Source organism: Aspergillus fumigatus, chromosome 5, assembly GCF_000002655.1.
Source record: "Aspergillus fumigatus Af293 chromosome 5, whole genome shotgun sequence".
In the NCBI taxonomy this organism is placed as follows: Eukaryota; Fungi; Ascomycota; class Eurotiomycetes; order Eurotiales; family Aspergillaceae; genus Aspergillus; species Aspergillus fumigatus.
In genome coordinates, this window is record NC_007198.1 from 868501 (window position 1) to 884666 (window position 16166).

Here is a 16166-nt window from a genome sequence, read left to right on the forward strand (position 1 = left end):
TCACTTTAGCAACACACATAGACGATTTTTCCTCTTGTTTGGTGTTTCGGATCACGGCAGGGAAGGTCATTTGTTTTACGGAATGCATGAGATACCAAGCATTGCATGTGGGTTATGTTATTGATTTCGATTCCTTAGTTGCACACGTCTGATCTCACTTTGCCGGCATAAATCTGGCATGTACTCATTCAAGCTGTCTTAGATATAGATTCCGGAACGAAGACGATCTAGGCTGTATGCTGGCTGTTCTCTATAGTATGGTATATCTGAAATACTTTGGCATTTAGGTTCAGGATCGTCCATCTCAGGCTTAAGTCACCACTCGCTCTCATCTGCATCAACCCACCAGGCCATCTTATCCCTCTTAAAGGCCTCGAAATCCCACTCCGCATCCTCCAATCGGTCCTGTCCAGCCACATAAACATACGTCAAAGCCTCCACCTCCTCCCTCTCATCCGCAAACTCCGCCCCAGCCGCATCAAGCACATCCTTCAAGTGCCGATCCGGGTTCTTCGCAATGCTCGCCTCCTGCCGCCCACCCACACTCAACGACTCCGCCAGCACCCGCACCCTCACCCTCTCCTTAACATACTCCGACCCCTCGAAAACATCCAGCCGGTGCACGTCCCCGTCCGTCAGCCCCGAGACGACAGTCCCCAGCACGGACGCGCTGCCCGGTCCTCCTGTCGAATCTTCAATATCATTCGGGCAGGGCACGATGCCGGGGTAGTCGGCTCCGCGAACGCGGTGCCGGCGGTAGCCGTGCAGGATGGCGGGCTTGAACGAGAGCATGCCCTTTTGCCACGGTTCTGGATCCGGGCGGCCGTGAATGACCCTGTGGAGGATTTGCGGGGCCATCAGGGTCCCTGAATTGCGTTTGTTAGTATGAGTCTGTGTATGTGGTGGTTCATTTAGTTGGTATACTGGAAGGACTGGTTGGGGCATGTGAGAGGCGTCAGGCGAGCAACGTTTATCTACTGCGTACGTGCACGTGCGGAGTGAGTGGTCGTGGACAAACAGCTCACCGTAGAAGAAGAGGACGTGGTCGCCCATATTGGGTTGTCTGGTGAGTACTCGATGGTACTTCGTTACTCCATACACTAGTTGCTGGTGAGGTAGGTGGTGGGATGTGCTGAGGGAAATTTTTTCCGGGTTACGTCTCGTCGGGAAGAAGATGCGGCTTGAGAAATTGTAACAATTTGACTGGCTTCCACTGCAGGAGGCTTCTTGACAGATAATCTCTAGAATCTAAAATCACAACCTCATGATCTCATCTCAATTCTTCGTGGATTGAATGAGGGGAACACCTGATAGAAGAGGCGACCCACCGCTTATCGATAAGACCCCTGCTAGTGTGATTACTGTAACTGCGCCACTGTTCATTGACCGCCCGCATCGAAAAGGCCCATGTGGCTTCAAGCATCATCGTGCCGCTTTGCCCTTGGCATCATCGGGGACGCTGGCTCTCCTGTTTGTTGCTTCTATGCGGCTTAGCAGTATTTACATTGCTGTTCTTCATTAACCAGTTGTTAAATTTCAGACAGCTCATCACACTGGAGTATCAGTGTAAATAAGCGAGATGCACTCGTCCCTAAGCAGAGCGCAGGGCGTCTTTGGCTTCTTCACCACCGTCGCCTTGTTTGTTGCTGGAGTTGCTGCGTTGTCAGTGCTGCTGTATCCTGCGCATGATGCAAAGGCTGAGGTCGCGTTGAAAAATGTCCAGGTGTACGTTTGATGATGAGTCAAATTCATCCAGATGCTGTTTGCTAATAGCTTTTCGAATTGTAGAATCAAGGGTCGGCCAAATTACTATTCAACCAAGAAAGAAGAGTATGCCCAGATCAGGTTCGATCTGAATGCTGGTACGTATCGGATAATCTTCGCTCTCGATTCCTGAGCTAAATCTAGACCTCTCAGACCTCTCCTCGCTCTTCAATTGGAACACAAAACAAATCTTCGTCTACGTCTACGCTTCGTACTCGTCCTCCGACAAGAAGTCCTCTCTTATTCCCAACTCTGAGTCCATCATCTGGGATACTATCATCTCCGCCCCAGAATCGCCTTACTCATTCAATGCCCTGCTCCAGCGCTTTTTCCCGACCAAATCGTCCTCCTCGCCGCGCAAGAACCAGAAACGAAGTGTTTCCGCGTCGAAGAAAACCTCGGCCTCAAAGAAGGAGACTCCGGCGCCGGGCGTGCTCCGTTTGAGCAACCAACGGGCTAAGTACCAAATCAGTGACATTACAGGGAAGCTGGCGGAGCGTAAGAACGTGACGCTCTCTGTGGGCTGGAATGTGCAGCCCTGGGTTGGTGCGTTGTGGTGGAGCCCCGGCTCCGGTGCTGTGCCGCGGACCGCCGGCACTGTGGTCAGCAGCGAGGCGTTTGATTTTCCTCCTGTGAAGGGAAGCAAGGCCTCTGCTACAAAAGCGGCTGCATCAGGCGCTCAGACGGCCTAGAGTCTAACAGTATGTCGATGGACAATAAGGGCAGTTTTCATTGCCAGTTTCATTTGCTAAGATATCCATTATAAGTATCTCGAGTCTTCCAGCCGTAAGACACCGTCAGAATGTAGACATGAAATTAAAGGGGCCATAACAATGAAGTTTGTATTCAGCACTGGGCCGGGTCAAGGTCCAGAGAAGAGTAAACCTATATGCAAAGCAACATGGCATCATCTGAGCATCAAGCCCTTACATCTTCCCGGGGTAGTCCGTGTAGTGTTCGACATTCGTATCTGAATGCGTAGTCCGGTGAACCTCTCAAGCAGTGCTCCCATATGTTCTACCATCATGTCCTTGTAGAATGCGTTGCGAATACACCCCAGGCGCGCGCTTCCGTGTCATTGGGTCCGTACTGCTGTTGCGGTAGTAGACGTATTCCAGATAGAAAGCATGGATGTGACCCGGGAGGTGTCTATGTCTATCAGCAGACTGTTCCATACGTCTCAAACGTCGAAGGACGGCTGATTGAAGAAGGTGCAGCCTTGCAAGGAGTAAAATCTAGAGAAAACGTTCACTCACCCTAGGATCGTGAGCAGAATATTGATGAAGAAATCCACACTACAACCCGAAATCATAAGTACGCCGAGAGGAGGTACTTGGAACCAAATCCAGGTTAGCGGAGTGATCTTTCTTGCTGATACAGCTTGAAGAAAATCGATCAAACAGACTAAACTCCGTCTGATTGATGGAAATTCGTCTGTGTAATGAAGAGCAACAGGAGACTTACTGAAGAGAGTGACCAAAATCAAACATAGCATTGACGCCGTGCTTGCCATTTTGTCCTAGGAGAATCTACTGTGCTAAGTTTCGGATGTTTTGACTGAGGATTTGTTGGAACTCCAAGAAGTTCCCAGGAAGCTGAGAAATAGGATCGCGAACAACAATATAAATATGTAGATTGGAGTGTTGTCATCAATAGAGGAGTTGAGACGCTTCATTTTGTATCAGGCGAAAGAGGGATCAGCACCCAACCGCCTCGCCACCAAAGAATACGATTCAATCATACAAAATACCAAATTTCAATGAAACCTTGAGACTTGACAGTAGGGCTGAAGGCAGAAACATATTTGCCTTATGAAGCGCTGATGTCATCCCGCAATGTGCCGAGCACGAATCATTGTTTGCGACGGGGTTTTCCTGTTTCGGACATACCGACCGACAGAAGGTGCTAGACAGGAAGTGCTATATGAATGTACTCCGTACATCCTCTGTACTCCGCAGTAGTGGTTAAATTGTGAGCCCATGTACGTGTCGTTACATGTCGATCTAACAATGTTCCCAAGTTCTTCAACTCATGCCTGTTTTATATTTCACACTAACAAAGGTGAGGTGTGATGTGAGGTGTAACATGTAACATAGGCGCAGATTATGGGTCGACACATTAGTCTCCAAAGAATCAAACAGCATCAATGGACGCTCTTGTGGTGACTTGCTCGTTTTTGTTGCCGAGCTTTGATATCTGCAAAAACGCATCCACTCCATAGCCCTCAAGGCTATGTAACTCAAGGCTGCCTGCCCAATATTCTGCATAGACCCTGCTCATTGGAAGGCCAATACCAAGTCGTAGATTAGGTGGACGAGAGGTGAGCGAGTCCAGCGAGCCCTCTCGGTATGTTTCCCTGTCGGCATGTTTCCGTTCCTTGGACACTGTCAGCTCTTGCATCGTAGCTGCCATCGCAGGGACCTGTTTCAAATTTTGGAGTCGTGATTTGCTCAGAGGGCCCTTGTCGAAAGACCACAGATATGGCATGACTTCACGGGGTATCCCTCCCCCTTGATCTGATACTCGCATGATCACATGTTGTGGCGCCTCGCAGATAAGAACCTCAATGGGCGGAGGCTTTTCAGAAGACTCTTTGTATTTTTCAATGACAGCCTGGATGGAGTTGCGCAGAAGCTCGCCAATGATATACTCTAAATGGCTCAGAATATACGGGAAAGTTGCGTCAAGATGTCCCTGTACAAGGATCTCGGGAATCTTATCTGTTCCCGAGCTTTGCCGCATCATGTCCTGTGCAAGCTTCCCGCAACGTTCAATCACCTCTTTCGCATTGCATTTGAGAAATACCTCGCCAACAAAGTCTGCGTTCATGTCGGTCCGGTCCTGCGAGCCTGGGAAGTGCCAGGGAGAGCTGAAAGTTTCTGTCAAGGCTAAGTGCTGCTCTGCAATGACCCGACGTGAAATTCTCTAGAGATCATGGGCAAATTAGCACTCGCATGGCAAGACCAGTAGGAATCCGGATGTTGGCAATTTCCATACCGAGCGAAGGAGAGTGTTCATAAATTGATCCATCACGCCTGGTGCTACCAGATCCCGACACTCCAAAACGCCCATTGCCAATTTCGGAATCACGACAAGATGCTCCTTGAGGGTCTTACGCAGGATGTCACAGAATCTTTCGTTATCCTCTAGAGTCTTGATCTCCGGTATGACGCGAAACCGTTCAAATGCCTTGTAGTAGAGCTCGTATACAAGGGAAAGATGTGGATTTGCTACAACCACATACGGCAGCTTCTGGATGTCGCGCAGTCGATGCGCAATCCTGGTCGTGGCAATCACAAACGCAAGTCAGGCCGGGATGGCTCAACGCATGCAAGGGGAAGGCGCATACTGACCTGGTTGGCAGCTCTGTTCGCACATAGTTGGCCGAACTGATAAGACGTGATTCGGTTAGGGTCCGTCCAAAGAAGGTCAATTGCCGCAGGCTAATAGGCCGAATCTCGCGCTCGACCCATCTGTCACGCAGAGAGTCAGCAGCAGTTGTACTTATGCTGGTAGGATTTCATACTCGTCGAGAACGGAACCAGGTCTCCATGGAGGTGGGCTATGTGAGTTGTCAACGCCTGAGTAGAACCGTACTCGAGGTTTGCAACTCAGTCGAAGCGCATGCCAACATCGAAATGGTTGATTTCGCTGCATGATGCGGTTGACTCAAGGCGCAACGGAGCTTGAAAGTTCGAGGATATCGCTCCGCAGTGGATTTTAACTCAGCCGGGACGGTTGACCAGTATAAGATAGATATAGCGTTTTTCGTACATGGCTCATCTGCAGTTTGCAGCTACCAACGGTTTCTTTTCTCTCACTGGTGGCATGACATCTTGATGGATATGTAAATTAAATTATGAGTCGATGAGTAGAGGTGCCAGTATCAAACAATGAATCTAGGGCGGTGAGTACTTGTCCTGACATGTGACGTCGACACTATCCATGAAGACTTCCTGTTGGCTTTGTTGATCTTCAGCAACCAGCATCAACAGAAATGTAAGTGCATTGAATATCAGTCTATATCGTATCGCTGTCGGAGCATATCTCCAGAAGACTAAGCCATTGTCAGGTTCCTGATATGAAAAAAAGCACAGACACCTAGGAGCTATGTGATGAGAGACAAATGATTGATCCATGTAACCAAGCCTACCACATGACTTGATAGGCCTGTGGCTGCAGCATCCATTTCGGTGCCTAGTTATTTACTCGGCTTTTTGCCTGGGGCATGCATCACAAGTGACATAATTTTTGAGGACACAATTGTGTGGCTTTGTGCACTCTATTTTCTCATGCTCTCACTCTGAGATACCATTAGCAGGATAGGGGATACCAAGAAATCGCTGACAAGTAAGAGTTAAAAGACATAGTTTTCAACAGCTTGTTAGTCGCTGCACCAAACTAAACCGTCAAGCTTGAGGCACCTATAGTTAACCTAAGTGAGAATTTACACAGGCGATAATGCAAGACAGGTTAGTATGACATTAGCCAACCAGTCTTGACATAGACAAATTAAGCACTTAATCCTCAATTCATCTCTTCTGCAGGTGCTACGTTTACATTGTTGTACTGGAGCAATACTCCGCAGCCGACCTTATTCATAGGCGGTCTCAAAGTGTCCCACCTGTTTTCATTGGGTTCTGGAAACTCCGCCACTAGCTTCATCTCCTGTGAACCGGAATCTGTTCCTTAAGATCTCTTTTCACCACTTACTTATTGTCTTGTGTCACTCTCTTATTCTTATTCTTCTCATCTATCACTGTGCTGACTGTTGTTCGCCTTCTCCTCTGTTTGCTTTCTGGGTAGCTCCCCAACGCGTCCTTGATTGACGGCATTTTCAGGTGACGTGCTTGAGCGCACTTTTCTTTCTTCATGGACAACGTCAGTGCCCCGTTCATTTCTGCCTCCGCATGAGAGAGGAGAGTAACGATCCAGAGTCGCTGAAACATTGCTTATCAATATCTAACATGTGTACTTTCGTCATATAGGTTGCGGATAATGAGATGCTCGTCGATGAATATGAGCAGTATCACAATGACAGGACAGATGATGTCGTGGTTTCTCGCTCCGGATCAGAGGAGCCGGAGCCAGAGCCCCTTGCAGATGACTGTAAGATTGTCTACCATGCCATTTAGATGTTATACACGTTCCCACATTTGTTCAAGATGGCTTTGGATCGGTATCTCGGTCCTCGCGCAAGGGTCGGATATCCAAAAGTCAATTGCTGGCGTCTAGATCCACACACCTCGTCCCTCGCAATGACTCGAAGGCATTGTACTAAGCACTGGTATAGTTACGGCAATGATGGCGCGCATACTCCCTAAGGATCCGGACCTGGAAACCGCGGACGAGGCATACCACACATGGCACATCCAGGATTGGCGGAAGTTGAAAAAGAAGGAACATGGACCAATATTTCAGTGTGGGGGATTCCCATGGTGAGTAGAGGATTTGAAGAGCACTCCGGTTGCTCTCGCCGTCTGACATTGGGTAACAGGCGGGTACTCTTCTTCCCTTACGGTAATCATGTCGATTATGCGTCGTTCTATTTGGAGCATGCCTGGGAAAAAGAGCCTCCGGAAAACTGGTATGCATGCGTCCAGTTTGCTCTCGTATTGTGGAACGTCAATGACCCATCAATCTACGTGTCTCATGGTATGTACCTCGGTGGCCCTTATGCTCCCTTCTCTTCGTCCTTCTGACCGAATCGTAGTCGCTACGCATCGTTTTAACGCCGACGAGGGCGATTGGGGCTTTACCAGGTTCTGTGAGCTGCGCAGGCTTTTCAACATGCCGTGGGAAGGCCGTGGAGTCCCCCTGGTGCAGAATGATGAAGCTAAAATCACTGCCTACGTGCGTGTTGTGAAGGACCCGACAGGGGTACTCTGGCACAGTTTCCAAAAGTATGTGCTGCCTTGAATAAGTCAGCGTCGTACGAGGCTTACTCGATCTAGTTACGACTCGAAGAAGGAGACTGGCATGGTGGGGTTGAAAAACCAGGGCGCAACGTGCTACCTCAACTCCCTGCTGCAATCCCTGTATTTCACAAATGCTTTCCGCAAGGTAAGGGCTTCCATTCTTAGATTCTTGTTACAGAAATTGACTATCATTTGAAGGCCGTGTACCAAATTCCAACAGAGGCAGAAGCGACGCGAGATAACAGTGCCTGGACACTCCAGAGGCTCTTCTACAACCTTCAAACGAGCGAAAGCTCTGTCTCGACAACAGAGCTGACCGCATCATTTGGCTGGGAATCGCGGCAAATCTTCGAACAGCAAGATGTCCAGGAACTTTCCAGAAAGCTTATGGAAAGATTGGAAGAGAAGATGAAAGCGACCCCAGTAGAGAAGGCATTGCCTGGGCTTTTCGTGGGGAAGACGAAGACTTACATTTCATGTATCAATGTCGACTACGAATCGTCGCGTGTTGAAGACTTTTGGGATATCCAGCTCAATGTCAGGGGCAACAAGACACTTGACGACAGTTTCAAGGACTACATTCAGGTGGAAACCCTTGAGGGCGAGAACAAGTACGATGCAGGCTCTCCCTACGGCTTGCAAGACGCCAAGAAAGGTGTCATCTTCGAGAGCTTTCCTCCTGTGCTTCATCTGCACCTGAAACGTTTCGAATATGACATTAATCGCGATGCAATGATGAAGATTAATGACCGTCACGCGTTCCCCATGGAATTCGACGCGACTCCATATCTATCCGATGCGGCCGACAAATCGGAACCGTGGATCTATCAGCTGCACGGGGTTCTAGTTCACAGCGGTGATCTAAACGCAGGCCATTACTACGCATTCTTGAAGCCTACCAAGGACGGCCATTGGTTCAAATTTGATGACGACCGTGTGACCCGGGCCACTGACAAGGAGGTACTTGAGGAGAACTATGGTGGTGAATATGAACTATCCAATGGTGCGGCCGGCGTCCGGCAACCACATACACGGGGTCTGTCGACCAAACGGTCAATGAATGCCTACATGTTGGTCTATATTCGGAAAACACGCCTGGATGATGTCCTTCTTCCGATTACAAAGGATGATATTCCCTCTCACATTGGTAAGCCTTATGCATTCTCTTCCTCCGCGAGCAGATGTTTGACATTGAATCAGAGAAGCGTTTAGTAGAGGAGCGGGCAGAGCTTCTCCGCAGAAAGAAGGAGAGAGAAGAGGCTCACCTGTATATCAATGTGGGAGTTCTATCGGACGAGTCGTATACGTCACATCATGGATTCGATCTGACGAGCGCGGACCTACCGGCCGGCGATCCTGCTCTGCCGAAACAGTATAGGATTCTTCGGGCTAAGAAAGTTGGCGAGTTCGTAGAGCAGCTTGCGGAAGAACGGGGTCTAAACGCAAACCAAATCAGGCTGTGGGTGATGGTGAACCGTCAAAACAAGACGACTCGCCCGGACCAAGCCATCAAAGACCCAGAAATGACGGTGGAAGAGGCCTACAGCAGATTTGGTACCAAAGGGAACCCGTTCAAAGTCTGGATGGAAGTTGGGCAACCATCTGCGGACGGAACCATCTCGTGGCCTGACAGCAGCACTTCTGTTCTCGTCTTTTTAAAGAACTTTGACGTCCCCTCTCAGACTCTTTCTGGAGTCGGTACCGTATACGTCCGCAAGAACCAGAAAGTCGCAGAACTCGCCCCAACAATTCTCGAGAAAATGAACTGGCCTGCCGGGACAGAGTTTATGCTTTTTGAGGAAATCAAGCACAACATGATCGATGTGATGAAGCCGAAGCAGACTTTCCAGCAGTCTGAGATTCAAGACGGCGACATAATCACGTTCCAACGCACAGTCAAAGAATCCGACTTACCATCCACTGCACTGTACACGGAAGCGAGGCAATACTATGACTACCTGTTGAACAGGATAAATATCACATTCGCTCCCATCAAAGCGACTGATGGCGACGAGTTCACTCTCACTCTGAGCCGAAAGATGACATACGATCAGTTCTCGAAGAAGGTCGGCGAGCACCTCAACGTGGAATCAACTCACCTGCGTTTCGCCCCCGTTCTTGCTAGTACCGGAAAGCCCAAGCAGTTCATTAAACGCAATCCTAACCAGGCCAACCAAACGCTGTACCACATCCTTAGTGGGCAGGTCAGTGGCTACGGTTATAGTATGCATCGCCAAGATGCACTATACTACGAAGTCCTTGAGACTAGTCTCAGTGATTACGAGTCGAAAACTACACTGAAAGTAACGTTACTCACCGAGGGCATTGTGAAAGAGGTAAGTTCACCCTATCATCGAGCGCTAGGGTCATTCATGCTCATTTTTACGTCAGCAACTGTTTGAAGTCCTAGTGCCTCGGGACGGCACCTTTGCGGACCTTCTGGCGGGTCTGCAGAAAAAGGCAAACCTTGAGGATGATGTGGTTCGAGAAATGCGGATCTTTGAGGCTCACAGCGGCAAAATTTACAAGGAGTACCAAGAAGATGCTAAGATCGCTGGCATCAATGAGTACGTGACTTTATACGCTGAGAGGATACCCGAGGAAGAGCTTCAGATGCAGGCCGGCGAACGGACAATCAATGCATTCAACTTTGACCGAGAGCCAAGCAGGCCGCATGGTATCCCTTTCAAGTTTGTCATGAAACCTGTATGCATATCCTATTTTGTGCTTTTGGGTTTACTAGTGCTCACACTGTTCAGGGCGAGATCTTCAAGGAAACAAAAGAGAGACTTTCCAAACGAACCGGCATCAAAGGCAAACAATTTGAGAAGATCAAATTTGCTGTTGTTCCCAAGTCTTTGTATTCTAACCCACGGTATCTTGATGATGGTAAGTCTTACATTTTCCCTTTTAAGCGAAGATATAGAGACGCTAATATAACAACTGCAGATGACATCCTTTCCGACATTGTTGGCGAATCCGACGATATGCTGGGACTGGACCATGTAAATAAAAGCCGGAGCTTTTGGAGCAGGAGCGAGTCCTTTTTCATTCGATAGATGAAGTGATCTATGCGATATACTCGGTAGCGGCAGTTCCAACCATCAAAACCTATGCTTATAGATAGCACGCATGCTATTCCTATCGATGTCTCATACTTGAGAAATACCATTGCTGGGCTTTGTAGTCCTCTCTTGTGCCAATAACTTCTATGTCTTGGCGTGTTCTTGTACTATAGACATCTTCTTCCAGGGTTGGCCGATGTGCCTGTTCCTGCGGGAGCACCAGGATTTGAGCACTTTCATCTCGCTTGAGTCTGCTTTCGCGGGCTCTTAGTATTGATAGTCTCATAAAGACACTTATGACTGACTCCTCTTGTCATCTCACTATGGGTAAGACTCTGATACAAAAATAAGCTTCCTACCTACTGAATGATGGGGACTAGTCCTATTGTGGTATACTGCAAACACAACAAACGGCGGCAGAACGCAAAGCTGTCCAGAACTCCCACTCCTCCTGAGCTCCGTTGACGTCGCGTGTGTTTGGAGTCAATCGTTTCTTTTTGTGAAGGGAGCCGCCCCGTTTGACTACGGACCCTCTTCCTCTTTCCTAACCCGCAATGCAATTCTCAACTGTATTGATAGGTCTCCTGGCCACTCTGGTCTCGACCGTGACGGCGACCGCTTTAACGTACAGACTCGAGGCTAATGAGAAGGCCTGCTTCTATAACTACGTTGACCAGAGGAATGCCAAGGTTGCATTCTACTTCGCTGTACGCTCTCTCTGTTGTACCCCTGGAAAGATGAGATGTCAAGCGCAAAGATGTGATAAACAGAAACATGGCTGATAATGCATTGACTCTAGGTTCAATCCGGCGGCTCTTTCGATGTCGATTACTCAGTTGTTGGCCCTGGAGAGAAGGTTATCCTAGACGGAACTAAGGAACGGCAAGGCGACTTTGTCTTCACAGCTCAGAGCATTGGAGAGTACCGATTCTGCTTCAACAATGAGATGTCAACATTTGCGGAGAAAATGGTCGACTTTGAGATTGCTGTACGTTCGGGTCCTTGGCATACACAGTGGCTGGATCTCTACCAGGGGACTTATCACACTAACTGGGGGGTTTTGTAGGTCGAGAATGAGGAGCGCGCGCAATTACCTTCACGACAAGGTGCCAGTCCCGAGCAAGCATCGGCTCTTGAAGAGTCCATCTACAAACTGTCTGCTCAGCTGTCGACTATTGCTCGCAACCAGAAATACTTCCGGACCCGCGAGAATCGCAATTTTAGCACGGTTCGCAGCACCGAGAGGCGGATCTTCAACTTCAGTGTGATTGAAGGCTTGATGATGGTGTCCATGGCTGGTCTGCAGGTGTTTATTGTTCGGTTCTTCTTCCAGGGTGCACGGAAAGGTACGTATTCCCTTTCCTATGGGGGCGTGAAACCCAGCATCGTATTTGATTATTGTCTTTCCCGTTCCTTGATTCAAGTCCATGTCTGGCTAACACCCTTGTAGGCTACGTGTGATGAATAACAAGAATAATATGGTTTTTTCTGTTGAATGCGGTGTCTACTATGTATCTATCCTCTCATCATAGGTTCTAGAATTAGTGCGCCTTTGATGCTGAAGCCTGTTTCTCTTACAAGCAAAGTTAGCGATGACCAGGCGACCTTAGGCCTTGGATAGAGCAGGGCGAACTCATTGCGTAGCAAGCTTCCGTACTTCTATGAGAATAAGAGATATCATGCTCCGCTCCAGTGCGCACCTTGTGACGCTCACAGGGGTTTCCCGAACCCTGTTTCCCATCCGGTTTGGACTAATACCTGTACAGCAAAGAATGTAAGGAATGACCTCATGGATGCTTAAGCGGTTTAGGGAACGAACTCGAACGATGTGCTCAGACCATAGGCTAAGAGGGAATGCATGAGAGAAGATGTCGGCGAAGTGAGGTGCACTGAGGTATCAGCTCGAGAGTGGAGTTGTTCATGCAGAGACTTAAAGTGAGTGGCTCCAGTATATTGCATTAGTTAGATCACAAAATGGGACAGTGGACCTTTATTTCTCCTAGCTTCTACCTGGTATTATATGTCCAGTACATATAAAGTGAATGCTGAATAAAGTATGTAATAAGTCGCCATCCTACAGCACAGAACTGCTGCCCATGCCTATGCCTGTACTTATATCTAAACCCTCTGAAGTCCTGCCATACTATAGCTGCTGTAATAATAGTGGTATTTTTATGCATATCACTGTAGAGTAGCTCCCTGAATATTTGCTCCATTGGGTGTTTGTTCACATATGCAGTGGGACACATTTCCCAGTTGCATCATATGTTATCGTCGCCTGCTTGATCAGGTAATAGGGTGTCACTGAATTATTACCTTGTTATTATTAGTAAAAATGCTAAATCACTGATACATATCCCGTTTTGCCTGTCGTTCAGAAGAACAAACCTTGCATATAGGCTTGCGGCTTGCTATGTTAGAGGGGGAGTGTGTATACTAGAATTGATAGCGCTCCTGACAACAGCAGATTTGAAGGCTGCCTCCCTTGTTCATGAGAGAGAGGACGTACTAGACTCGAGTATCAACACTGCTCTCCAAGAAGCAGCTTACGGACTTAAAAATAGGTAGCACGGTTCTGCTTAGCATGCCATTTGGCTCTTTTGCACGACGGCTTGGGATTATACTCGACCATCATCTCTTCTTACGCAACAATGAGTCTGATATCCCAACTGCCCTCAAAGAGAATGGTTCTCACCATGGGAATCACCTTGTATGGTCATTCAACCTTCAGAACCATTACCTGGTATTCTCTTCTCAAATCTGACACCTAGGTTCTGAAATAGACATCTTGCGTCCGTCGAACCAGAAAAGCACTAAAGTATCCAACTTAGTGTGATAATTCTCCGTGATGATAATGCCGAGCCTGTATCTTATCCCCAGAACTGCATCCAACTGACATCGAACTTGGAAATTGTTCATATAGGTCATTTGTGCAGATCGAAGCTTCCCGCGTTAGAAGAATCTACATCAATGTCTCGGCAGCAATTTCTTCCCCGTACTCGGTCATCTGGAATAAGAGCTTGAGGTTTGCCTTCGCAATATAATTGGCTACACAGATGATCTCTACCTGAAAAATCAAACCATCTTTTTTACAGATCCAGCATGGCGCTCCTCGACATTGTTGTCGCAAGCACGCTATCAAGGTCAGTGTCCTTACCATTTGTTTATAAGGCCACCAGTGGTGGCCTCGTAACAAAGATGTCCACGATATCGATACCTCTATTGTATCGCTCATTGCGAAAAAGGAGCTAAGATCCCACATTTATTGCAGAATCAACGTGAATAATCGCTTTGAGCTGGGTGAATCAATCAACTAGATGTAATGCAGAGATTCCAAGCTGGCCAGTCCCTAATGATCTAAAAACCCACCTATGCTCCGAATGGCATTTACTTTTCCACATACTCCAACTTCATCTTGGCTGAATTTTATTTCTCTAAAAGGAGTCACGCACAAGAGGGTTTTAGAGCGTCCATGCTCATGTTTGAGCATTTGGTCTAGTTCATACCGGCTATCTTTTCGACTACGGCAGTGCTTCTGTGAAATATGATGGTAATGGATAATAATCAATCATACAATGTGTAAATCATTGCTTTTGAATACAGAGTATGATCCGGCACTGAACCACGGAGACTGAGAAGACATGCTGTTGTCTTCTCTCGAGTAGGTCCCTGTAGTCCTTTAATATGAGAATAGTGCTGTGCAGGAAAGCCAGACTCCAAGTGTGTAGTACTCTGCAATTAGAAAATATTGAAAACCGTAAGGAAGATGTCTACTGGTATCAAATGTAGAATGAATGAGCGTCTGCTTATTTTTCTAGGGTATTCGATCCACACCCGATTTTCGACTGCGGCACCTATCCAGATACCCAAGCAGACCCCCTAGAGAAACATATTACTAGGGATGATGTGAATCATTTCTTGCCAGCGCAAAAAACAAATACAGCCCGATTAACTCAGTTGGTTAGAGTGTCAGACTTTTATGGCAAGAGATCTGAAAGTCGCGAGTTCGACCCTCGCATCGGGCGGATTTCCTTTTTTTGCCTCTTTATGATACTGATTGCCTACTGAGCCAATGATGTTCTTTTTTACTGACCTTTCCACGGATTTCAGGGGAAAGAAAAATAAAATAAATCAATATGCAGGTAATTTAATACGTGGCGTATGCCATAGAAACCACACACTAAGGCACTATATTGACTATCCAAAATTCAGGCAATAAATAGTCCGTACAAGCGAGAAGTACGGAGGGGGTAAGCAAATGTTGTCAATGCGACAAGCAAAGCTGAGCTTGACAGCTTACAAGTCAAAGAACCTCGGAGCTATTCATGAAATAGCCCGATTAACTCAGTTGGCTAGAGTGTCAGACTTGTTCGTACCCCTTCTTAGTCATATCTTCTTTCGCACATTACTAATAACCACCCAGTTAATCTGAACGTCGGGGGTTCGAGCCCCCCATCGGGCGCTTCACATTTTTTATTTTTTCTTAAGTTCAACGTCATCCTTGTTTTACTTCATCTACCCTTTGGACATCATATATCCTCTTGTTTCTCATATAAGGGGGAGTCTCTGTATCGCTCCCGTACTGGTTATTAAAGCTGACCCATTGCGGTTGGGAAAATTGTGCCATCCCAGCAGTCCGGGTACAGAGTGTCTCATGTTGTGTCAGTGAATACCTCTCGAGATGTCGGAGAATAATAGTACGGGGTACTTCAGCAGATGACCTTGTCCTGTAGGCTGTCATTTCAGGTGTCGTTCTTAGGTGAATTTCTGTGCCGCACAGTGATTTCATCCCTCACCCATCCCAAGCGGTGTGATATCATCAGGGACATCATAGGTGCTGCTTCGGTCCACATTGCTCTACTGCTTTTCATCATATCCATGACAGTCGTCTGAGTGCTGGTACCTACACTACGAAATATCATTCGTACTCGAAGGGGTTCTACCTTGGATCTCCTGTGGATAACCTCGCTCGTGGGATGGTCCAATGAACTTCGGTCTTGGACTCGGGATACGAAAAGATGGCCTTCAGAGAAGCGAACAGTGATGGCTGATACCGCGTCGAGGATGGAAGGAGTAGAGTGACTTGCCTGACCGGGGAAGATCTGATACCGCTGATCTCATTCGATTCCAGCAACATCCACAAACTGTGTCGAGACAGACATCATGGAATCTAGAACCTTGTTTAGCGTGTTAATGATCAAGTTGACATGTCAATCTGGCCCTTTTCGAATATAGTGCCGCTCCCTTTCGGGTTTCCTTGGTGCCAATCAATCGGCAAAAGACCCAGGCAGGAACGTTAGCCTCCTATCTCCTCCTGGAGCAAAGTTCCTCTGCGTCATTTGCCTCGTCCGCTGGTGCTAAACTGATGGGCCACAAAATTCATCGGAAGGTCGCGAATACGCCTTGAAACTAGTATGTA

The 16166-nt window shown here is 47.7% G+C and overlaps 6 protein-coding genes and 2 non-coding genes across 8 annotated transcripts; 5 read left to right on the forward strand and 3 right to left on the reverse strand.

Annotated features, from left to right (window-relative positions):
• Positions 1 to 315: 315 nt before the first annotated feature.
• AFUA_5G03210 (gamma-glutamylcyclotransferase family protein) lies at positions 316 to 1053 on the reverse strand (the record flags this gene model as incomplete). Its single annotated transcript, XM_742929.1, has 1 exon — positions 316 to 1053. One exon carries the CDS (start codon positions 1051 to 1053, stop codon positions 316 to 318), a length of 738 nt encoding a protein of 245 aa, XP_748022.1.
• A 356-nt stretch (positions 1054 to 1409) lies between these two features.
• Positions 1410 to 2568, forward strand: AFUA_5G03220 (signal peptidase complex subunit SPC3). Its single transcript, XM_742928.2, has 3 exons — positions 1410 to 1725; positions 1789 to 1862; positions 1918 to 2568. The coding sequence occupies exons 1-3, from the start codon at positions 1580 to 1582 to the stop codon at positions 2454 to 2456; spliced, it is 759 nt and encodes a 252-aa protein (XP_748021.1). The 5' UTR covers positions 1410 to 1579; the 3' UTR covers positions 2457 to 2568.
• A 191-nt stretch (positions 2569 to 2759) lies between these two features.
• On the reverse strand, positions 2760 to 3277 carry AFUA_5G03230 (YqaE/Pmp3 family membrane protein; the record flags this gene model as incomplete). Its single annotated transcript, XM_742927.1, has 3 exons — positions 2760 to 2913; positions 3021 to 3096; positions 3229 to 3277. 3 exons carry the CDS (start codon positions 3275 to 3277, stop codon positions 2760 to 2762), a joined length of 279 nt encoding a protein of 92 aa, XP_748020.1.
• A 620-nt stretch (positions 3278 to 3897) lies between these two features.
• On the reverse strand, positions 3898 to 5421 carry AFUA_5G03240 (protein kinase PKP2; the record flags this gene model as incomplete). Its single annotated transcript, XM_742926.1, has 4 exons — positions 3898 to 4689; positions 4762 to 5044; positions 5118 to 5237; positions 5291 to 5421. 4 exons carry the CDS (start codon positions 5419 to 5421, stop codon positions 3898 to 3900), a joined length of 1326 nt encoding a protein of 441 aa, XP_748019.1.
• A 1215-nt stretch (positions 5422 to 6636) lies between these two features.
• AFUA_5G03250 (ubiquitin-specific protease UBP15) lies at positions 6637 to 10883 on the forward strand (the record flags this gene model as incomplete). The annotated part of the gene is made up of 11 exons (XM_742925.2): positions 6637 to 6645; positions 6753 to 6873; positions 7058 to 7202; positions 7262 to 7419; positions 7478 to 7667; positions 7719 to 7827; positions 7881 to 8829; positions 8883 to 10018; positions 10074 to 10388; positions 10442 to 10571; positions 10632 to 10883. 11 exons carry the CDS (start codon positions 6637 to 6639, stop codon positions 10739 to 10741), a joined length of 3372 nt encoding a protein of 1123 aa, XP_748018.1. The 3' UTR covers positions 10742 to 10883.
• Positions 10884 to 11125: 242 nt separating this feature from the next.
• AFUA_5G03260 (emp24/gp25L/p24 family protein) lies at positions 11126 to 12344 on the forward strand. Its single transcript, XM_742924.2, has 3 exons — positions 11126 to 11454; positions 11547 to 11735; positions 11814 to 12344. The coding sequence occupies exons 1-3, from the start codon at positions 11302 to 11304 to the stop codon at positions 12195 to 12197; spliced, it is 726 nt and encodes a 241-aa protein (XP_748017.1). The 5' UTR covers positions 11126 to 11301; the 3' UTR covers positions 12198 to 12344.
• Positions 12345 to 14689: 2345 nt separating this feature from the next.
• tK(UUU)1 lies at positions 14690 to 14772 on the forward strand. The gene is given in 2 exon segments: positions 14690 to 14727; positions 14737 to 14772. It is a non-coding gene (tRNA).
• A 308-nt stretch (positions 14773 to 15080) lies between these two features.
• tT(UGU)2 lies at positions 15081 to 15209 on the forward strand. The gene is made up of 2 exons: positions 15081 to 15118; positions 15174 to 15209. It is a non-coding gene (tRNA).
• The last annotated feature ends 957 nt before the right edge of the window (positions 15210 to 16166 follow it).